Genomic DNA, 24,473 nt, shown 5'->3' on the forward strand with positions numbered 1-24,473 from the left:
TTCACAGCTGCCAGGCGATATGTTGGAGAACACAATACTCTTTCCAGAGCAAAACATGTGGCCAACAAGCCGCATGTGGGATAGCTGGTGGCTTCAATAAACACAGTCATTAGACTGAGATGTCTCCCATTAACACCTAGAGAAGATGTATGAAAGTGCCTGTTCCCAAGTTCCTACCAAGAGAGAAACCAAAGGACACTTGCAGTGTCTCCCTTTCAATGCCCCCATCACCAGGCCAGCACCCGTGGGTGAGGGGCTGTGAGGCTGCCATGGGCCGGTGCCAGCACAGCGCTTTCAGTTCCTCTCAGGGCACAAAATCTCCCCTGTATTCCAGGCCCACCAGCCACCACCAGAGCTTGTAGGGATGTGAAACCATCTGTCAGGCAGTGGTCAAATATCCTGCTGAAGTGTAATTTCCCTTTCTATAACAAAATTAGGAAAGGGGAAATTCTTTGCAATCAATGCTAGCTTGACATTCCGCCTTGAAAATGGTTCTGCATGGCACAGGGCTCACCCTGACAGGTGTTTTGTGTGGAGTGGAGACCGTGGGCAGAGCACACCAGGCCTCAGAGCCACGACTTTTTGCTGGGAATCACCCTGCAGGGGAGGCTGACCCCATGGCTGTGAGGGACGGAGGAGGTGGCTGCCCCAAGCAGGGATGGAAGCACCCATGTTCCCCTGACCCAGGCTGGGGCACAGTGCCCAACAATCCCCTCCCCGGACAGCGGGGCTGTGCTGGGACCTCAGCTGGCTGCAAGCCACCAGGGAACCCAGCCCAGCAGCTCCACAACGCTGCCCCGAGGCGCTGCTGCCCGGCTCCCCGGGGCTCATGGAGCCGCCGCGGGAGGGCGGCGGCGGCGTCCCCGAAATGGCGGCGGCGCTGCGGGCCGCCAAGCGGGCGCTGCGAGCCGAGCTGCGGCAGCGGCTGCGGGCAATGGGCACGGCGGAGAAGCAGCGGCAATCCCGCCTGCTCAGCCGCAAGGTGGGTGCGAGCCGGGGCCCTGCCGTCACCCGGAGGCTTCCAGGAAGAGCGGAGCAGCGGGGGCGGGCGGGAAGGACGAAGGAAGCGGGCCCGGCCCCGGCTCTCCGCGGGGAAGCCCGCCGGGGGGTTTCCGAGCCCCGCTGGGAGCCCAGGAGGGGACTCGGGGCCGCCGCCAGCTCCTCGGATCCCTCCTGGAGCAGCGGGGGCGGCTTGGCCATCGCCGTGCCCCTTCCTAAAGCGGCTCCGGCGGTGATCAGGCCGGAGCAGGGCGCTGGAAGAGGACGGGGCTGGGATTTCAGGGATTTGGGGTGGTTGCTGCGGGCGAGGGGGCATTGTGGAGTGGGGACGGGCTCTGCGGTGCATTCCGGCGCGGGGGGGCTTCACGTGGCTCTGGGGTGGCTGCTTATCCTAAAATGTTCGCGTCGGCCTGGCTTTACAGCCAGCTCCGTGTCAAAACTTAGCGACTGGCTCATCCTGGCCTTTCGCTTAACTGTCTGTAATTGCCCTTCCGTGTCCTTCGGGGTATTTCTTCCCTGCAATTTGATTTCTAATGTGATTTTTATACTATAAAAGGTATTGAGAGGGGTTTACCTCACTGGTGTCATAGCACAGAGTGGTACCAATGTGTTCTTTTGAAATGTCCTGTTCGCATTTGGATTGCAAAGTTTTTATATAGATGTATTTTGTCATTTTAATAAACACAATAAAATTTTATTTTTCAGTCACTGTATGTAATAGAACAGTCATCCTTTTTTTTTGCAGCACCAGAGTGTACTTCTAGATGATCTATGTTTATATTGTTATTTTCCTGCCAAAGGATCTTAAATCTTTTTATAAACTTTGCTTAGTACTAATGTGTAGCCACTTCATGAATGTGACATGGCAGCACAGAAACTTTAGGTCATAGGTTCAGTTGGAACTCACATGAACTTTTTTTCATTGCTTTTATATATATACAAATATATATATAAAATATATATTATATATATATATATGCATTACATCCTACTACAATGCAAGTATATTTTAATAATTTCACACCCCTGACTTAAATCACAATTTTTACAACATACTGTCAGAGTCCTCTGCCAACTTTATAAGCACCCGGGCCATATACAGAACTTTATGGAGCTCTCAACCTTGGTCTAACTGCAGCCGATAAACTCAGCAACAGGACACTTGTCTCTGTGGGTGAGGACGTACAGAATATAAATGTTTATTTTGCTTAAAAGAAAGCATTGGGAAATATGACATAAGTTGATGTTATCATGCCATTTTAATATTATGACACAAGTCGAAAATCATGAGCTTTCTTCAGACACAATGGCATTGCACAGCTGACAGAAGAGAGTCAGCTTCCTTATGGGAAGGGAATGCAGCTGACATGAAATTCTTGAAAATGATGAGAAATACTTGGAACAATATGAGGCTGAAAGTGTAGCTCTATAATGTATATCAGTAAGTGTAGCTAATAAAAGTGAGTATGTTTTTTTATAGCACCTGAACAGCATTTTTGGTAGTAAAATCTCATCTCAAAATTATCTTTAAATTCAAACCAAAATTGCTTAGCTTCTGGATGACTGTTCTTTTTTAACATGTCTGTTCATGATTAAAGTCATGGTGTTAGCATGCTCTAATTCTGCAGCAACAGCCATCAACAAAGGGCACACAATACTTGTAAGTGTGGAAATTTTCTCACTCTTCTCAGAAACTGCTCAGAGTCTTGGCAGCTTTGTCTTCACATTTCTGAAAACATTTGAAGTCATGCCTTTCTGATAGCTTGTGGTTTTACATCTCCAACCTCACTTCTTTCTGTACTGCATAATCATTTGTGTTGTTGGACATGTCAGAACAGATTTGACCTGTGTGGTGCCCACAGCACCTCTTTGACAGAGGAGAGTTTTGTGTTTCGGTTTCTCTATGCTGTCAGCCCATGAAAAGGTTCAGCTCAGGAGCCCCTCAGTAACATGAATCACAGGCATTGTCTGGAGTCTGCAATTTGACTAAATAGTTGGTTCTTTCAAACAAAGACTGCCATGGAAATTCCGTTGTTTAAGAGCTTAATCACTTAGTTGGAAAAATCCATGTGTAAGGTTGAACAAATTATAAAAAGAAGTAAAGTACGCTTTTGAATTGTTAGGCACTTCTATGGCCAAGCAACACGTTACCATAATTTGGGCCAGCGTGTTTCATTATATCTTGCCTTACAAAATATATCCATCTTTTGAATATTTCACCTGGACTTTTAGCTGGTGTGCTAGAAAGAAAAAAAAAAAAAGAATGAGAACCAATTCTCCACTCAGATACGGGCATATATCTCTCAAAACAGGGAAAGGGCAAGGGGTAAAGCTCAGGAGAGCAGTTACCCTGCAGTTACGCAAACACAGAACAGAGGATTTGGTGTAAGCACAGTTTCTCAATTGTCTGATATTTCTGACAGCTTTTTGCAAATGCGTAGAATAAGCATAAATCACATTTAAGTCAGAAGGGACACATTTGTATTTGTCTTGTCTTGATGTAAGTAACAAAATATATAAGATACTAAAGAGAGAAGACAAGCTTTAAAAAAAAAATCCGCACAAATTTTAATGTGGAATTTAATCTGGAATTGGGCAGAGACATAGTAAGGTATGAATCTGTTAACACTCTTTCACCATATAAGCATTTTTTATTTTCCTTCCTACATTCGATCTTTCATAAGTCCAGCACAGACGACCTCATGAAAATAAAAAAAAATGGCAAGGCCATCTTTCCTTCAAGCTCTGAAAAATGTGCAGTAATAAGATCACCTATCAGAAGCAGGTGATGTTTGTAGTCATATATCTAAATTTGCTGGATGTAAGGCATTTCAGATTAAAAAAAAAAAAAAAAAAAAGGGCCTGATCTTGCAAGACTTTGAGCTCTGCAGTCAACTGCTTTGATGCTAATTTTCTTTTGAGAAATTTCATTGATGCACTTCTCATCCTGCCTAGGCCCAGTTGTGAAATGCAGCATGTAAAAAGGATGGAAAAAAAGGAATGCAAAATCCTCATGTCTTGTATAAGCTGGCAGTTCTGACCTGCTGTATCTTTCTCAAGTGATGTTTGGTGTTTGAGGATGCCTGCACTATATGGCACAAATATTTAAAGGATCTGGACTGTCTCTAAAACAGTTTTTTGATGGCCCAAACCTGTGTTATAATGTTTTGTTCACTTGCAGCAAAAATTTGCCCATTTTGATTTTGCTCATGGTAGGGAGTAGGAAACAAAGTCAGTTTATTTTATTCTCTTTGTGATTCATGGTAGTTTGTATCTCTGCTCTTTCCAATGGGTATTTTCCTCCAGTTGTGTTTTTTATTAAAGTCTGTTGTTTAGTAAACTTTTCATAAGCTCATTACAGCAATTTCCTGTATAGGTGATCGGGCATTCAAGGTACCAAGAATCCAAAAGAATTGCAATCTTTCTGAGCATGCCAGATGAAATCCAGACAGAAGAAATCATTAAGGACATTTTTAAGCAAGGCAAGGAGTGTTTCATCCCACGTTACAAACCTGACAGCAATCACATGGACATGCTAAAGTTATCATCAGCTGAAGACATTTCTTCACTTACTTTGACATCCTGGAATATTCTTCAGCCTAGTGACGATGACAGTGCAAGAGAGGAAGCTCTTGCTGGTGGTGAGTATTTTCCTCCTACATTGCAGGGTTGTTGATCAGGAGTAGTCAGGATGCTGGTAAGAAGTAATCAGATAGCAAGAATTAAATGAAATGTTATGCTTTGGTCTAACGTGTTGTGGTAGAGATGCTGAAGTCGATGTCAGCAGGTGCTACTTTCTCTTGCCTGTTTTTCTCTAACGTGTGCCACCCCTGTGATATGCCAGCAGAGCTGGCAAGAAAAATATTGCACAGTTGATCCAACTGAAAGTAGCCCCCCCTCCAGATAAATTTGCTCCCCGGTCCCCTTCCACAGAGAGGCTCAATGCAATCTTGGCAAGCACAGCATAGGGCCTCGTGGAGGCAGGAGCTTGCTAGAAGATGCTTGGGCTGCCATTGAAAGTCATGGGGATTCGCAGATATTTTCAGACACACTCTGAGAACTTTAGTTTCCCCTGCCTGAAAGGTACAGAACTTTTCAGGTGATGCCTGTAGGCTGACAAGAGGATTTTCTGAAATCTTTGATCCTGCAAATTGTATTGCATGGATGAATCACAGTGCTGATGTGGAGCCTGCCCATGCAGAACAGCTTTCTGGACTGAGACCTTAGACTGAAAATAAAAAAAAACTTTATTGCAGGCTTGGGTAAACATTGCAAACTCTTTTCGATCATTGTCTCTTACATTTTCATTTTGATCTTAAAATGCTGTCTCAGACACTGGATTCTTTACAGAGTTGGAAAGTTACAAGTTCATTTAGGTCTATCTATGACATGTGGTTTGGTCCCAAAAGAATCTCTCTCCTAACCTAAAATTCCCCAGCTTTTACAGAATTGTAAACAAACTTACTTTTTCTGTGTCTGCATTAATTATTTTCATTCTTTTTGTAAACACATTAGCGTCTTCCTGAAACATCTGCAGAAATGTTTAGTGGATCAGGCTTGAAACCTCAGGCTGGGGAAGTTTTCTCTAGATGGAAATTTACCATGCAGACAGCTTCCACACCTCACAGACTCACCAGCTTTTTAATGCTCAGTACAGGAACATAAAATTTATATGAATCTGTTTGGTTGAACTGGGTTTTGTGTTTGTTTTGGGATGCCAATGTGCTTTCCCAGAACACTGCCCTATAGACAATTCTGCTGGAAGCATTAGCTCTAGTACGTAGTCTTCATTTATCAGCATTTTCACTGTGTTTGTTTCTATTTGTTTTTTTGGATCACTATCTCTTTCTTAATTCAGAATCTTTTCCATGTCCACAATTCAGGCAGCAAGGGATTTAACTGCTTCATACATCTGTCTTCTTTCCATTTAATATTTAATACTGTTATTTGTTTTCCTTTTTTTTTCCCTGTAAATTTCTATATATTGGTGGTATCAAGTGGCTTTTGAAGGTAACCCTTAAAGTGTCCAGGGTTCTGTTGATTAAGTCTAGTTAGATACTTGGGACAAACTTTTGCACTACTAACAAGCTGCTGTTGAATTTAACAAGTCTGTTGCAGAGATCACAAGGGAAACATACAATTTTAGGTGTAATGGGAGTAGGGACTACGAGGTGCAGAGTGCACTGGGATGGACCTGTGGTACCTGGCTAGCCCTGGAGCTGCTGTTTCATTCTCGGCACCAGGGTATGCTTATGGGCAGAGAGCAACACCAAGAGAGCTACAGCGGTCCTGTGAGTCCTATATTTAGGCTGCTGACTGCAGTGAGAGGTCAGGGGAAGAGTTGTAAGAGGCATTTCACAGAGATTCCATGTGTTGTGTTTTGAGGAGCATAGAATGATGAGAGTGCATTTGCTCAAAATTACTCATACTTCTGTTTTGATGTAATTTCTGAAATGGTACTGTTTCTCTGATCAGCAGTTGTAACAACTGATATAAGGCCATGTCAGTGTTGTCCCGTCTGAAGCTTCAGTTTAGTCTGTTTTTACTCTATAATACAGGAATAATTTGTTGTGGATAGGAAGTCAGATTCTGGTCTTTTTTCCTTGGAAAGCTTTTGAAGATTAGAGAGTAAGTTTAGTTTTTTTGCACTGTTACATAATTGGACAGATACACTCCAATTTGTCCCCACAGAAACAGACACTGCATCTCAGTGCATCTTTAAAATACTTCTGCTATATTTTTGTGTCACTTATATCTTTTGAACTTTGGTACATTTGCAGGAATGCAAATTGCCTTGCTACTACATTTGTCCTTCATTGTTGGAATTATGCATGGATGAAACATTTATCTTTGTGATGTTATCAAATACTGTGGTGATCTGAGGCATTTACATTGTTATAAAGAGATGACATGGTGTTATACTAGTAATGTTCCCATTGCTTGCATAAGTTGCTATGTAATTTCCAAGGAATACCCTGCAGGTACATAAATAAGTCATGTCACTACTGAGTGTATTCATTTTGCATGACAAAAAGCTTAAATTCAGACTGTCCTTAAAACTTCTTTCCTCTTTTTAAGGCAGAGTTATTGTGAAGAACAGCTCAAATGTAAAACTAGGTGTAATTTTTGCATGGTTTCCCAATCTTTGGTAGTACATGCAGGCTGTGTTTACTAGACATGAGCCCCTCCTCTGGGAGATGGTCCTTTTTCTGTTGGATCAGGATTTACCTGTTTTCATCTTGACAGCACAGCACATTACACCTTGTTGTCATAAACAAAGATCAGTGTAGTTTCTGTAGTAGAAAGTCTGTTGTCTTCGCTACCATACATGGATAACTATTTTAATATGAAATATTCCTTTCTTCAGGCTAAGTGGACACAGAAACAGAAAGAACAAAGCTGGAAGAAGCTCAGATATTTTACTTGGAGTAGGGGTGTATGTAAGTGCATGACTTTCCAGGTATGCTCACTGAAAGTTTTAGACAACTTTTGGAACAAGCCAGTGGTACATTTTCTCAATAGGTCTGAATTCACATGCTTAAATCCTTTCCCATCAGAAATATAAATATGCACCGGTATAGTTTGTTGCCCAAGGTAATACTTTTGATGAAACTTTAGGCAGGTTGCAGCAATTGTTTACACGAGCGTAAACACCTTACACAACCATGGAAAGAGTAAATCAGATAAAACCATGCTCCCTGTTTGCTTCTTATCACGACTCCTACAGAAATTTAAAGGACACCCTCCCAGCAGCTCTCATTTCAGTGTGGTTTAGGGAGGCGGTCTGATTCAGCAGGCTGGACATGGGTTTCCTCATTTATAATGTTATTTATTATTACTTAAATCTACTCTGAGTGCTATGGGTGAACAGCTAAGTTGTTCCTCCTAAAAAACAATTATTCTTACTGCGACTTGAAAAAATTGATTGGGTTGAATATGTCCCTGTGGTAAAATTCTTGGAGGTGACTTTTTTGAAGGGAGTTGTGACCAACTTTGGCCTCAGGGATCTCAGCTGGAAATCTTGCATCCAGTGCATATTAAAATTAAATGTCCATAAGCAAATTGTAGACCAGTAGTTGAAGATGTACAATAAATTATAGTCAATTTTTAAAACATTCACCTGGGTGATGGGGAGAGGATTTTTGGCCTAGATACTTGGTTTTGACTGAAATAGGTATTAGAAATTGTGGCTCTGAATCTGCTTACTCTAGTGGGTTGTGAGGTACTCTCAGAAGAAATGCAAGAAGCAGGATTACATGTACAAACTTAGTTCAGCCTCTTTATCTGTGTATATTCTGCCTCAGTCTTCAAGTAGGCCATTACATAGTCCTTGCCCATTGGATCTGGGGTCATTCAAGATGAACCCCAATGCAATGATCTAGACTCTTCCAAAGATGCAAAGGATCAATGCTGTTAATGAATGCTGCTAATAAGTATGCATTCAGTCATTTGTTTTCTCCCTTCTGTTCAAGTTAGAGTGGCAGGCCTTTTTTGCTGTACATTATTCCAACTATGGTATGACACAAGTCGTCATTTCTGTATGGGCTCTTTATCACTGTAATGTTCAATGACTTAAGAATACTGCCTGGCAGTTGCTGAGGACCAGCAGAGGCTCAGGATCCTGGGTTCCAGGCTAGGCTGTGGGGAAGAGTTGCCCCCAGTGAACACAGACTCTTTTGCCTGTCTTTCCAAACAATATGGCTTCTTCTCTGTTCCCTCCAAAGTGATTGCTTCCCAGGCTTGTCTCATCCTTAGGCTGGACCCCCCTTTTCCAAGTTTTAATTTCTCTGCCAACCGAATACCTGCCTCCTGCTCTTTGCCCAGAGTCAGTGTCTCCCTTCCTGTGTCCTTCTTGGCCTTTCTCACCAGACTGCCCATTTCCTCTTCCTCCCAGTTATAGGCTGTCACTTTTTCGGCAACTGGGCCCACATAAATAGCTTGCCACCGCCAAAAGGAAGGAGATCATGTGTTTTCTCTTCTTTCACTTGTCTGAGTCCAGACTTACATGATTCCTTGTCCCAGTTTTCTCATTTCCTTCCTCACTGGTGTGGCTTCTTTCTCATTGCCTTAGAAAAAAAAAGAAGATAAAAAAAGAAAAAAAAAAAGCTTTTCTGTTAAACAGCACTTGTACTAAACAGCACAAAATTGATTGTGGAGTACTGTGTTCAGGTCTGGGGCCACCAGCACAAGAAGGACATGGAAAAAACTTGGAGAAGAGAAAGCTCTGGGGAGATACCACAGCGGCCTTCCAGTGCCTAAAGTGGGCCTACAGGAGAGCTGGGGAGGGGCTCTTTGTCAGGAATTGTAGTAACTTTAGTTTAAACTAAAAAAGGGGAGATTTAGATTAGATATTTGGAAGAAATTCTGTACTATGAGGGTGGTGAGGCACTGGAACAGGTTCTTTCCAGAGAAGCCCTGTCCCTGGAAGTGTTCAAGGCTGTGTTGGATGGGGTCTTGGCAACCTGGTCTGGTGTGAGGTGTCCCTGCTATGGCAGGGGCTTGAAATTAGGTGATCTTTGAGGTCCCTTCCAACTCAAACCATTCTGTGATTCTCATGCAGAGTTTTGTGATCCTTTCTTGTGGGCACTGCTAGATTAAATCAGCCGCTACCCTCTCTTCTTGTCTTCTGTTTGTCCCAGCCCTCCGCTGTGGTGCTGGTACTGTTATCCGTGTGGCCCTGCTGTGAGCTGCACGGGGAAATCTTCCACCAATTTGGACTGGTGCAACTAAAGGCTTGGCAGGAAACTGGTGATGAGGGGTTGCACAAACTGGTGACTAGAAGAAATGTCAGTGAAACTCCAGCCCTCATTTCCTTCCATGTTTCAGTTCCCAGTCTCGCCCAGGCAGAGGGACTAGGGCAACCCCTGCAATAAAAGTCCTTCTGAGTCCTTCTGAGTCTGAGCCTGCAGCTCCATGTGCCCTTCTTTGCCTCGCTCCTGGCCTAGGGAGTTCTCCCTCCCTGCAATTTCAGCGTATTCCCACCCCGGCCTCTCTGTGGCAAACTGGATCAATGAGCTTCTCTGGATGAAAAAACGTTTTGTTCCTCTCTGCCTGTTTTGGTTGGGAATTTTGTAACCCAGATAAGTGAATACATCCAGTTTGCCACATGACCATCTTGATGCAGGGTGCGTGGGATGGGATTGAGTAGCCAGGATGGAGACAATGTCCCTTATAAACTGGCACTAGTTCCTCGTGAGCTGTGGGGCTATCTGTGCGCTTGCAGCTCCAGCAGTGGTAGAGAAGGTGGCATCCTCAGAGAAGCCCAGCATTAACCCTAATAAATCTTCCCTAAGATGTGCAAATGGCAGATTTTCAAACATTGACAGTATTTTACAAGATCAACTCAAATGGATTCGAGTGGCTAAAGCCATATTGTTGACACAGAGGCTACTCTGATCAAGTTTTCTACTTGCCCCAAAACATGGAGCAACAGAGGTTTCCTGGCCATTTTTTGCTAACATTGTTCTTAGAAACCAGTGAACCATTTTGCCTTGAATAAAAAAGAACATAAAAAACCTTGGTTTGTCATAAATGCCCAGATTGAAAAATATAAGCACTTAGAAATATAGCATCTTATATATAATGGGGAATGCTGAATAATCTGGTACTACTCTCCTGGAGAATAATGTATTTTTGCTTCCAGAAATGAATGCATTAAGAACTGGACTTGTATTTTGTAATTTAATTTGGAGACTTCCAGAATTTTTAGTGTTGGAAACAGTAGTGGCCTACTGATCACAATATTTGTGTTGTCTTCAAATTAATTAGTGAGATGCTAACTAGATAATCCGTGATATAAATACCAGAATATTTATTAAGGAAAAACCCAAAGGTCAAAGTGAGGAAATGCTAACATATGTCTGTCTATCAGTGACTTACTGCTGTTCCATTTTCACATAACCCTTTGTACATTAACTTTTGAGGTTAGAGCAGTTATATTTTTCTGTCCTTACAACCTGCAGAATACTTTGAGCCTTGCTGTGACATAAATGACAACAATATGCTGATAGTGGGAATGGACAGGGCCAGTTTACCTGTGTGGATCGTATTTGGTTTATAAGAGCTATTTACACTGGGAAGTGTGAACCTCTTGCAAGCAAAATGCTGTCTACCTCTAGACTACAATTCCAAGCAAATCCAAATAGTCTGATTTTTTTCCAGAATGATGATTAACCCCATTTTAGACTTTGCCATTGGGATCTGCCCTGCAGAAACATTTTAGTCTGTGAAAGCTCTGTTTCACCTGTCATTAAAGTCCCACAATTTTGTTGCACATTCGAAGAGTCTGCATGTGCTGCCAGGAGTGATGGCCTTTTGATGACATTGCTATTCTGTCATTCCAAATTTTAGCAAAGTTCTTCAGAAATGTGGCTGAGGTTGTGGCAACACAGTCTCAAGAGGAAGAGATTAATTTACAGCTGCAAAGTAAAATAGGATGTAAAAAAAAAAAAAAGATAATGGGTTAGAACCCACTTCCTCTCCTGCCCCCCTCAAAAATGCACCAGAAATTGAAAGATTTTGAAATATACGGCTCATGAAAGCTTAGAAATAAAAAGCAGTACAAAGAAAAGCAGTGTCTTGAAGCACAGGGAAGGTCTAATAAGCTACTTCAAACCCATTGGAGGTTGTAGAGTTGTACATGGAGGCATAATGGGAACATACAAAATGGTGTTAATCATTCTGAAAAAACACTTGTGGTAAATAATATTCGCAGGTAACTGTGACATATTTAAGTGATATACACAGATTGGAAAGTATCTGGAATAAATGAAATACAGGTTTGTGGAAAGCAGACGTTAAATATTACTGCTTAGTTAAAAAAAAGTGAAGTGATTGAGGGTAGTATTAGATTTTCTTTTCCTCTGGGAGTCTTGATTAAAACTTACAGTACAATATATGTCAAGGGGTAGATTACAATTTAAAATCTTTTTACACTGGTCATAAAAAAGAAAATCTGAGACCATGGGATGAAACAAAATTGAAAATCGAGGCTTAGCTCTTAATATAATTTATTTTTTAATGATATGATCAGAAGTTTGGAATGAACTTCTGCTTGGAGACAATGAGCCATAGTATTGTGATACGCATGAGGAGAGCAAATTCAGTGCAAGTGAGGCGTTAACATTCTGGTGGTGAGTGTACTAGTGGAGGGAGGATGCTGCCCCCATGAAATGCAGGGTCACAGCACTGGCCATTCAGTCCAGCATCGTGAGTTTTACAAGATGTAGGAAACCTCACAACTTGTAGCTATGTTGCAATAGCTGAAATTTCTTCCTACCACTGCAGATACAGCTCCTGGCTTACCCCTTACACACAGGTTCTGGTTTTAAGTTACCTGTGGGCATTCTGGTCATTCCTATAAGCAACTGTTTTTATTTCTATTAAGCCCTTGGTTCTGCAACATTCTGACAGCAGTGAGTTGTAGTCAGTTAGTTGTAATGTGAAATATTGTGTTCCTTGTTACATTAATATTACATTATGTTCCTATGCTATGTGAAATATTATGTTCCTTGTATTCATTTTGAATTTGCTGCTTTCAGTTCAAGTGATACCTCATTCTTCTACGATAAGAAGTAAATAAGGATGTTTGATTTACTTTCTTTTTATTATTCATTGCTTAGTTAAACCTGTATTATATCAATTGTACCTTTTTTTCTTTACTAAACATTTTCTGTTTTGTTATTCTCATATGGAAGTTTTCTAGATCTGCAGCAGTTCCACCCATTGGCCTGTCAGCCTTTGCAATTTTGGAGAAAATATGCCTGAGAAAACGTTTTATGCCCAGGTGAAGAAATATTGTGAAATATATGTAACGACAGTGTTCAAGTTAATTCTTTCTGTATATGCCATAACACTGCTTTCAGATGAGCTTGCTGGGCAGGCCTTTTTACTGGGTTCCACACAGGTATCCCACAGCTACAAGTCGTTACAAAAATGTCTGTTCCAGTGTTCCTGATCCATAAAACAGACGAGATAATCTTTAATTGTTCTGTATAGGGTGTTCCCTAACATGAAATGCTAGGAAAATACTTGCTTGTAAATAAAATAGTTCAGGTTTTGGACCCAGCTGTGGCAGCAGCTGCTTCCCTTAAGGTTTTCCTGCATTCCAGCCTTCAGTTGCAAGTTGCACGACTCTGTCCCCATGCCTGCCCTGCAGTCTGCACCACCTTCCACAGCTCTGGAGCAGCCTAATAACAATCAGCACCCAATTTGCTGGGCGAATACCCATACTTCTAGCTGGGCTTCTCCCAGTACTTCTGTTTAAAAAGGTTCTTGCTATGATTACACAGAATCTCTTCTTTGAAAGACTTTTGGATAAAAAAAATGTTGAATGCAAAAGTTGATGTGTTTCTGTGGTATCACTTTGTAATGCCCTTTTGGTATGCTTTAGTCCTGAATTTCTTTGGTGCAGACTAAACCACGAACACTGTGGTTTAATTTTAATACTGTGTCTGTGTAGAGGTATCCTGCAGTGAACCTGGAGGTCTGAGAGCTCTGGAATACTCTGGTTTTTTGCTTTTGTTAAGGTCATTAAGGCTTTAAAAGTGCTTTTCTTTGTAATCATCCTAAGATTAACATCCATATTTGCCTTCTTGCAGAAAACATTCTCCCTGCACTCAGCAAAACAACAAAAAAGATTACTTCTTCTGTCATCAACTAACGTTGAAAGAGAAGTGAAAACAACATAGGCGCAGGCTTTAAATTCACTGCAAGTGACTCTGAAGTGTTTTGTTTCAGAGAGCTATTTTGTTAGTGTGAATAGTGGTATTGTCATTTTCTTTACACTGTTTCCTAGGTACAGGAGTCTTTCAAAACCAAATAAGAGGTTAGGTTATTCTGTGCAGTGTGGCATGGGTCTGTATACCAAACTAGTACAGGGGAAATGCAAACATGCATCTGTGGCTGCATTAACTAATCCACAGATTTTTGTCTTCCTTTATTTTCCTTTTTGGACGGGAAGAGGTGGCACTGAATTTGTCTCTGTGCCTTTGCTCACATAATCTGGATAATCTGGAGGACAGGAGAGGATGCCTTTACCTGGTGCTCACCTGTGTATGGTGACATGGATTGAAGATGCAGTTTGGTGAGACAGCTGAGCCCTGCAGCTGGTGCCAGGAGGGGCAGTCCTGCTGCCTTTTCTTTGCTTCCAGCTCTGTTCTCCCCTTGTCCTCACAACAATGCTGATGTCATCTCTGGTGAGCAGATTTAGCTCAAGAATCTGGCAGAAAATTACTATTTTATTTTTTTTTTTCTTCTCCTAAGATTGGTTTTCTGCCAGATTAGAGGGCTATTAAATCAGGTCAGCACTTTTCCAGCTACAAAAAATTTGTCTTCCTGGCACAGGTGTAACCCCTGCTCTCTTTGCTGAGATTGAAAATACTGTCATTTCCCCTGTACAGTGGGAAATCCCTTGGACCTGGCAGGGAGCTGCTGGCTTTCAGAGGGCAGGATTCACATGCTGCTGTTCCACCGTGTAATGATAGCTCATAACTGGATGCAGTTCTTGCTTGTGATGCCTTTTGTGTGTATGGGACGGGAATCAGTTTTTGGGTGTAGATGGAGGGCAAATTACTGTCCAGGAGTGATGTGAAGCCCTTTGCCGGCAGGTGTCAGTATTCCATAGATTTGCTATGGAGCACTGGTGTCATTTAGGCAGTTTTCCTATAATTTAAGTCTCATCCAGGTATTGTCAAACACACAGAGAGCTGGAGGGAGGTGGAGGATTCCAGGGATGGTGACGGTTTTTTTTTGTCGTTGTTGTTTGTTTGTTTGTTTGTTTTGGGTTTTGTTTATTTTAAGCTGTGCAAGTTTTAAATATAAAACCTTGTGATGGAAGAAGCTGGATTACTCAGCTGTTGTGATGTTAACATGTTTGACACTAACAGGTAAGGTGCTGTCACCTACAAACCAGCTGACTACATGTTCAGCAAACCCTGCCTGGAAGGATGCCTAATGTTTCTATCAAGTGGTGTAGCTCCTTACAGGAGTCAGGTTTATGTGCTGACAAAGAAGTTGATGATATTTCACAAGTGATTCTCTGTATTTTATGATAGGCTATCTGCTGACTGAGTCAAGGGGTGTTGGAAATACTGATAGTGATACATGATGTGTTGAAAAAATCCCCAGATGATTCACTTGTGTCATATTTTGATTTAAAAATATCCAGACAGTAGCAAGCAAAAGAAGACCAAGAGTAGAGAAATGAAGTGCACATACGCATGTATCAAGTGGAAGTATTTTAAATAAGTGCTTAGATAAACACTATGGGAAATGTAGCTGATAAAATCTTAATGAATCTCACACAGGCACACAGAAAGATGCACAAAGATCCTTGTGTTTTAGGTTGTAGCAGAGTTATGACAATCCCAGCATCAACAGCTCAAGCTCCCTTGCCTTGTTAGTTTCTCTGAAGGAGAAACTCAGCAGTCAGCATTTACTGATTTAACAGGATGTGTTGATGTGCTCTAAAGTGGTTGTAATGCAGTTTGTTCTCCCTTTGGAGTTGTTCCTTTGCACATCTTGTTTCAGAGTATTTTGGTGGTTTAAAATCACAGGAGAACGCAGGTGCAACCATTAGAACCAAAAATCTTCCATTGCCCAAGTTTTCCCAATCAAATTGTTCTAACTGCTCCAACGTCTGAATAGCAGAAGTAGGTAAGTCATTTTTCACAGACTGGTTGCTAAAGCATTTCTAAGCAATGATTTCCTTTACTTTGAATTTGCAAAAGCAGACGTTTTTGTAGGTGGCATGGAGTGATTATGGTTTATTTACTGTGCCTTTGCCAACTCGATGAATAATAGCGAAATAGAAAAGAACTAGTTCAAATTTTCTCTTAGGTAGACATTTGGCAAATTCTGAAAATGAGACACTAGACCTCAGCTGACAATAACTTAAACCTCAGGGGAAATGAGTGTGATGGTTATAACCTCACACAGCCTTCCCACATGATGAAACCAGCCAGAATTTGAACAAGTCTTGGCCTTATACCGATGACACATGAAAGGATATTTATTCGTGCGGCAGGACAGGGTTGTTTGTGCAGGGCTGAAGTACCACATCTGAAGCTGTGCAGTGCCCTTAACCTCTCAAATGCTTTGGCACTAAATTTTGTTTTAACTAAATTCAAATTAGAAGGAGGAGGATGTTTACTTTTCTGAAGCTCAGTAGCACAGCAGCTGATCAAAAGTCATTATTAGTGGGTTTTGCAGGTTTGATAACAGGAGAGGGACTGACACTCCGTTGTTTTAAACCTGTATGACTGATGGCTATCATGTAGCTTCTCAGAGAGAAGTATAAATATTTTATTATGCCGTAGTTCAGGAGGGCAAGTGTGAACTGTGGAGACCAATGTTTCATGCTGACACGAAGCACAGACATGGATGAGCAGACAGATAAGTGCTGAGTTGCTCCGTGCTTGTTTGTAGATTCTGCTGATGGTTCTATTTTCTGCAAAATATTTTATTGAAGCAATAACCAAAGCTGTCTCAGTCATTCTATAGTGGACCAATTACCTGTGGCACATGGATGGCAGAGGAGATTGTCTACTTGACATATATATGTATGTAAAAGAGATTGGTGGGCCATGTGTATGTGTGGATGTGGATAAAATGTTGTTTGCCAGAAGACAAAAGGACACAAAAACCTTCCTTGTGCCTGCAGTGCCCTTAAACAAACAGGAATACAAATGAAGCAAGTGAGTGCCCCTGGATGAGGTGAGCATTAGCCTTGGGGACCTCACGGTGTACCCTGTACCTAAAGTGTGGGCACAGCCAGTGGGACCTGGTGTGCAGAGGTGCTTGTGGAGGCTGTCCTCCACTCTCTGGGTGCTGAGGGACTCAGCTAGCCCTTGGCACGGGTCTGCAGGCAGTCACGCTCTGCAATGGTCTGTTTTTTGATTTCTGTGCCTGGCCAGTACAAGCATCTCTCTGGCTTTCCTTCTTAGGGGAAAGACTGGCCATGAATAGTTAGAAGAAAGGAGGTCCTGGCAAAGTGCTGTGGTACTGCACAATTAAAGTTGTTCATGTAATGGAAACACCTGGAGGAAGAGCTCATGTCTGCAGTTTAAAATTAGCTGTGTTTTAAATCTAATACGAAACACAACTTTTAGTCCTGTTAGGTAACTGTGTTTGGGATCACAAGGAGACTACAGAGTGAGCACTCTAGGAAAGCTTTAGAGGAGAGCTGTTTATGAGCAAACAACAAATACCTACAAGAGAAAAGAATTGATTTTCCTCAAACATGTGTCAGTAATTCATGATACTTCCTATGTAGTTCTCAAGGTCAGTGCAGAGGGGACTCAGTGGGGCAATGCTGATTTACAGTAACTGAGGATCTGATCCTTTTGTGTTGTAACTTAGGTTTCAAAGGAAATGAGGATTCATGCTGAGCTTCTGATATTGATTTTCAAAGACTATGTCATGTGAGCAAATCAGAAATGAAACTCTTACCAATATTTCTTTTTCAGGGATTGTATTTGCATTTTAGCAGCCTGTCTGGGGCAAGGTTAAACAACGCACTTGTTTATGGCTGTGATCACTTGTGCTACTGGAAAAACTCGCCATAATTGGTTCTGGATGAATGGCTTTTTTTTCAAATGCTTATCAATTGCAGCGAAGGGTAATGCTTCTGTCTCCTTGCTCATTAGATTGGGATGATAACGCCACAGGGCAGCCAGAGCACAGCCTTTTGCTGGTGGCAGGAGTGGGTCCTGAAGGACACGAGCCCCAGAGGCCAGGAGCTGCAGGATCAAGGCTGGCTACAGGTCCTGCCGTCAGAGCAGGGTGCTGTATAGTGTTCCTTACCCTCTCCTGGGCTTAGGATAATGAACTGGTTTCCTCTGGAAGTGATCCCAGCTCTGGGAAGCACACACACCGCTGGGTTCAGGATTAGGCCTGTAGTGAACAGATTTGTCATTTCCCTTTCCGAACTTCTACCATGGCAGGTGTGTAATAGCAGAGATGCTGTGCCTGAAACCAAGAGCAGGTTTTTTCCAGAGGGCAGAAAATTTGCATCTGGAAGGAAGTACTGGGCGGTTAGCAACCTCAGTAGTGGTGCAAGGGGCAGCCAGGGCATTCCAGGGGGAAAGCTGAGTACTGTTCATCTGCAGCATAACTGAAATATTTACTTCTGTGGAGTTGTTTTCCCCAAGGTCTGGTGATTAACCGAGAGCACACTGTGGTAGGTGCTGTGGAAAGAGCAAGATGACGATCTGAGTCCTGCAGAATATATGTTAAGAAGCTAACACTTACCCAAGAGGCCTAACTGTGCTGATGCTGACAGTAATTAAAGTTATAGTAATGATTCTGCCATTAATTAGAACTTTCTCAGTTATTCCAACTCATTGGCCCATACCCTGCATGTCACCAAGACTGATACTTCAATATTAGGATCAAATGGATTGAGTTAATGTTTTCTTCTCTGCTGGGGCAGCAGTTACAGAGACAGCAGGCAGTTACCGTGTCCTTTTAGTTCTGAAAAGTAAAGTTTTCCTGCGTAAGGGTTTGCTTTTTCTCCATTGTGGTCTTTGGTAGATCATGAAAGCACCAAAGTCAGCTTTCATTCCTTGTAAATGAACAGCTTTCAAGTACTTGTCAGCTCTGCAGAGGCTGTGCGTAGACTGATCTGACACTGCTTATGGTGAGCATTGTGCAGAAAGGCTTTCCTTTTCTTTAAACAGAAAATTGTTCTTGGCCCGGTTCTTCATGGCCCTGCACCTTATGTAACCTTTTATATCTGAGCAAAGCAGAGGGAGTCCCTAATGACCGCTGCGGAATGAGCTGTGCTTGGGAAAAAAAAAAAAAAAAAAAAAGCAACTGCTCAAGAGCTCGCTGGTGCTGCAGGCACCGTGCTGAGAGAACCCAGGCATCTTGTGGGGACACAGCAAGCCAAGCACAGGCTGCTGGGCTTGGGGGAGATATGTCCCCCAAGATAAACTGTGGAATAAATCTCCCTCACAGCGGGGTGGCAGTGGGCTGGGACCCCTTCACGTCAGGGAGGAGAGAGGCTGCGCCGGCTGCTCCATCTGAGGGCAGGCCAAGGCCCCAGCAGTCTTTCCATGACCTGTGTCTGGTGCACCATGCTGGACTCTTCTATAATTAACCATTGTCAAGAACACTTCAGAAAACACCGGTTGGCATTTCAAATAGGAACATCAGATTAAGGAGAAGAGAGGTAATGAGGTGCAAGGAGAAAATCCTTCCCTGGGGATCAAATCAAACTTGATATTATCATAAAGGGTAATGAGAAATGCACTGCCGAACTGAGGAAATTCACCGCAGCTGCCTAGAGGAAGCGAAACTGTGTATTCCTATTTAAAACAGCAGAGAGAGGATGCTAATGTTTCGGTCTGCTGGGTAAGTCAGGGGACGCGCAGCATGCACACCTGCCTTTTGCATGTACTTTTGCCACACATTTCCTGAGTCCTCGGGCCAGTCATTTCACTTCTCTGTGTAGACATAAGGTGTATAGACATAGATGTTGCATGTCAGTGCAGACAAAGCATGCCTGCACACCCACATGGCAGGTTCTGAAGCTGTGACTTGATACTGCTAAATATAGCGGGGCCTAGTAGCACAGACTGGTCCTGTCCCCACCACACAGGACTTGGCTTGCCTCCCAGCATGAGGCCTTGTGGCAGACCATCACGGCAGTATTTTTGTAGCAAGAATACAAAGATTTGTGTGGCATAAACTGACAGGAGGCAGGAAAGCCTGTGTCTGGAGGAGCAATCCCAGTTTGGATGGTGTAGGAGGATCGTGCGGGGTGAAAGGGGCCAGACCTGCACACTTCTGTCTTTGCTGCTCACGGGTACTGGCAGAACCCAGCAGAGTACTAACAGATAAACAGTGTGGACCACCTGGGATCCTGTAAATGAGTCTGCTTTCTCGTCCTGCTTTATTTAGCTGTATAAATGAAACCTATGTGGCCGTGTCAGCACGGCTGCATGCCCACGTTGGTAAGTCAGGGTGTATTATTTCACACACGGTGGTACACAGTTGAAGGAGCTGTAGCCACAAGAGCTCATGTCATGGGTAGAGTGAGTATTAGGTGACTGTCATCATAATTGCCAACCTTACATGGGTATCCTGTAGCTTAATTAAAGTTTATAAGAAGCATTGGTATTCTCTTCACAGAAGACCTGGGCTGGTGCAATGTATTGCTGCTTGTGTGTTTTCAGCCCTCAGCATTTTGCAGACCACCTGAGAGAAGTACTCTGAGAGAAGTGCCGATTAACCACAGCAAAAGCCCTCTCAACAGTGGCTGTGCTTTTCTTGGTTTTGTGTCCTGGGCTCCTGGCCTGTTGTCACAGGAGGCTCAGGGATCCCTGAGCCAGCAGTTAATGACTGCAGGCGTGTGAGGGACAGAAGGCATTACAAGGACAGGGACAGAAGCTGGTGGCCATCGGGAGGCCTCATTTATACCATTTTACAAGGCAGTAAAAACTGACTGGTGTTTGATGCTCAAGAACCTCCTCTTTCTTCTCAGGGACGGGGATTTGGGAAAGGAACAGGCCTTCAGGGCATCCTGAGTGGCAACTCATGGTCCTACAGGGCTGGAAGGGCTTGTGAGCATGAGGAGGGCCACATGCCTGGAGGGGCAAGACGTCCTTCCCCTCACCTGCCATCCTGTTGATGTATGCTCACTGCTGATAGTAATCTTATATGTCTGCAATCTTGGTCTCATCTGTGTGTCACTCTCATCCAGCAACAGCTCTTCCCCCGCGCTGCCGCAGGCACCGCAGGAGGTTTTGTTGCTCCCCAAGTTATGTGGAGGGAAAGTGTTTTCTCCATGCAGCTTTCTTCCATTCCTTCTAGCTCCCAGGGCAGGATTTGGGGCTAATACAGCTTGAACTGCCTTCGGGCTCCTTGCAGGGTAGCTGTGTAATTTTTCTACTGAAAGTCTTGCTTGGTATTTTACTTAAATCTTATGCGGTGTGTGTTGCGTGGCTATCAGTGAGTCAGAGCAAAGGCATTCGGTGTCACACTGCTCTAGTGGAAAAAAAAATATAACGGTAACTATTACAGTATTTACAGCATTGTTTTTTATATTGAGATTTGCACAAGCTTGTTTGAGTTATTCGGCATAAAAAATCCATGATTATAGCGGAGCTAACTCATTAAAGCAGACTCCATTTCTCCAGAGAACCCAGAAGAAAACACAGTGCTTTAATACATCTGAATTCACTCGAGTGTGCCCTGTGCTATCAGTTAAACGACACAGAAAATATATTTCTTCCCTGCACTGTTCCTGCCAATTCCCTCTTTCCTTAGTGCTTCCCCAGCTTGTCTCCTTCCTGTCTGTAATATAAATGTAAAAAGAAATTGCACCTTTTTCCTCAGCAGATTTGCCCCTTGTGTACATTCCTACCTGCCAACAGTAGTGGCAGCAAATGTTTTCTGCTTTTTTCCATGAGTCACACGGAGAGAAAACAACTAAAAAATGTGTACGCCAGAGTGTGTTTCTTTTTAAACATGATTGGTGCTTGGTCCGCACTGGTTCCTGGGCCACCTGTATGCCTGTACAAAGCCAATGTGAGGCAAGTCATGGAGAGAACAAAGAATGAGCACAGGATTAACAGGAGAGGATTTGACCTGCAGAATCTCCATTACCGACCATGCTAATGGGGAGAAGACCAACTGGTTTCCGGGTCCTAGGCTATAGGCCTGACAATTGGCAAATACCTGTTTTTATTTTAACACTCAAGAGATTTGACAAGGTATGTCCAACATGGTGTACACAGTGACACCATAAAAATGTCATCCCTATCCAAGTGAGACCATATTTCTGCTCTCTTGCCTCTTTTTTTCTGTTTGCTATTCACCATTTGTCTGTCTTAGGAAACAAAAGTTGACTGCAGTGTGGTAAATTACTGAGGCTCCCTTGTAATTCAACCAGTAATATTCTGTAGCCTCCCCGTTGGCTAATTCCCTCCTCATATTTCCTTGACCTCTTTTAAAAAAGCATACTTCCTAACTGTATGATGCCAGATTTACAAGATTAATCTTTTCCAAGCATCGTATATGCATTGCCTTGCATATTTTATGTCAGTGTTCTAGTTCGGTCAGGTCATGATGGATGGGTGTTCACATCAGTGACTCTTCCTGAAGGATGAGCAGTGGAAGGTGATCTCCAGGAGCCTGAGAAGGATGTGCAAATGAGTTGGTCTTGTGTGCACTTTCAGCATGCTCTTCCAAGCTGAGTTCAGAGCTGATACTTGATCTCACACAGGGTTTCCTGGAAACTGAAAAACTCTGCTTAGCTCTGGTTCTTTCAGTCCATGCTCCCGTGTATCTCCTTGAAAGCTGAGTGTTGTCCCTCAGCTAGATGTGGTGAGAGCTGTGCAGTTCAAAGTGGCAGTAGAGAGTTGGTTTGGAAAAGTACTGCCGCATGCTAGCTCTGGTGAAGGAGCAGAAGGTGATTATAAAACTGCTTCTTAAGGCAGTACTGTTGCTATAAGGAAGAAGCAGTGGACTGAGATGCAGTATTTGCTTTCTTTCTAAACTCATCTGAGCTGTGTTTAGTCTGTGCTATTTTTCCCCTGCCACTCCTGCTTTCCTCTTCTTAAGTGTCTGTCTGCTACAGCAGCAAGTAATGAAAGACTTTATTTGCATTGTGAAACTAGTAAGTGGTGTGTTCCTGGGTTCAGCGGTCAGTACCAGGCCAGCCAAGCTCATTTGTTTAGAGGATGTCCCTGCAAGACTTCTAACACCAGCAGAACAAGCCTCGCATAAGGGATGGAAGCAGCGCGCTGGCTGCTGTGCGCCTGGTGGGTGCTCAGCAGGGCAGCCCGTGCCCTTTGCCTGATGGCAGAGGTGTGATCAGCTCCTGAAACGAGTGGGCAGCAGCCTGTAAATTGGAGCATTGATGCGCCTGGCATGATGCTGCTCCGCATCTGGTGACAGAGTATGAGCAGAGCGAGTATAAAGGGCTTTCCTGATCCCATCTCTTCTGTCTGGAGCTGGCGGGTGGGATCTGTAGGCAGGGTTTCCCCAACTGCTCGGATCTCTTCTGCCCAGATAACTGGCCACTTAAGCAGCTTGCTTAAGTTTTTTAACTGATTCTGAGTTCCAGTTGTACAATCTCAGAAGGGTCTCAGAGAATCAATACTCTTTGTAATCTCTCTGGAAGGAGAGAGATTTGGTGAAGGCAGGCAGAACAGCTGGGTGTGCTGCCAGAGTAACACAAATTGCTGGAGACCCAGTAGGACAGTCCTTTAGGAGAGGAACCTCATGAAGAGACAGCTCTTCAAAACTTCTTCACAATGTAAGAGGGCAGATAACCACTTTCAGAATACTTTGTATTCAAGCCTCTTTGAGTCATAGCATCTTACGGTGGTGTCAAGAAGGTACTCTCTGTCTTACACATCTTCTTCTCATTCTTTTTTTCCTTTCTATTATTGTGCCTGATGTAGAAGTTCATTTGATTTTCTGATTCTTCCTGCATTTAATTTCTCTGAGTTCAATCTCTGTCTAGATTTAGAGTCATAATCATTAGTATTTGGAAGTGTGAGGCTAAAATGATATAGTAAATTTGTTATAAGGTAGATTTTTTTTTCTTTCTAGCTTTTCAGGGTCTAATTATTTTACAGCTGATCTAGTATGCAGTTGGTAAGATGAAAATGTAAATTCGCAGGTTTAGTATTCAAGGTATTTTTCATCTGATCAAAGAGATGGAAGCATTTTGCAAAACACAAAGCTAGCACTTTTGCTATGTATGAAATTATGTGGATGTAGTCCAGCCATCAGGAAATCCACAGTGCATCCACTAATGTTTATTTCATTTTTCTACAGGGGGTCTTGACCTTATCTTCATGCCAGGCCTTGGGTTTGATAAAAAAGGCAACAGATTGGGAAGAGGGAAAGGATATTATGATACCTATCTTGAAAGATGTATGAAACATCCCAGTGGAAAGCCTTACACGATTGCCTTGGCGTTTAAGGAACAGATTTGTGAAGCTGTGCCTGTGGCAGAAAATGATGTCCCAGTAGATGAAATTCTTTATGAAGACTGCTAAAAGCATCTTGATACCAACCCGCCTTCAGAGTGACCGACCAAAGACTTCAGATCCATTAACCACAACTTTTTAATAGTCATATATGATGTTGGGAGCAATAAAATACATTATTTGTATTCGAACAAGAAAAAAAAACACAATGTATATGTGGTAATAGTAATGCAGATTGCATTGATTTGCTTCTAATTAGCAAATATCTGGAGTGAATTCTTATTCTAGAATCAGTAGAAATAAGAATATGTGACTGTTTATTGCAGTAAGAATCATTTATTCTCATCATACTCATGATGAACAAGCTACTTGATACCTAACAGTTCTATTATTCCAGTTTCAGAGTGAACTGTCTACTGATGACATTTCTTTATCCATTCTGATATTTGTTATGGTAAATGTTCTTAGTACTGAAATATTATGTGCATCTGTGAGCAAAACAAGAAACCACCAGATAAGTCGTAGAGT

The 24,473-nt window shown here is 42.7% G+C and overlaps 1 protein-coding gene across 1 annotated transcript; it reads left to right on the top strand.

Moving 5' to 3' along the window:
• Nucleotides 1-829: 829 nt before the first annotated feature.
• MTHFS (methenyltetrahydrofolate synthetase) lies at nt 830-24,473 on the top strand (the record flags this gene model as incomplete). Its single annotated transcript, XM_084293297.1, has 3 exons — nt 830-982; nt 4,376-4,640; nt 23,791-24,473. The coding sequence occupies 3 exons, from the start codon at nt 830-832 to the stop codon at nt 24,012-24,014; spliced, it is 642 nt and encodes a 213-aa protein (XP_084149423.1). The 3' UTR covers nt 24,015-24,473.

The sequence above is a fragment of the Netta rufina genome (genome assembly GCF_964035555.1).
Source record: "Netta rufina genome assembly, chromosome: 11".
Lineage (NCBI taxonomy): Eukaryota > Metazoa > Chordata > Aves > Anseriformes > Anatidae > Netta > Netta rufina.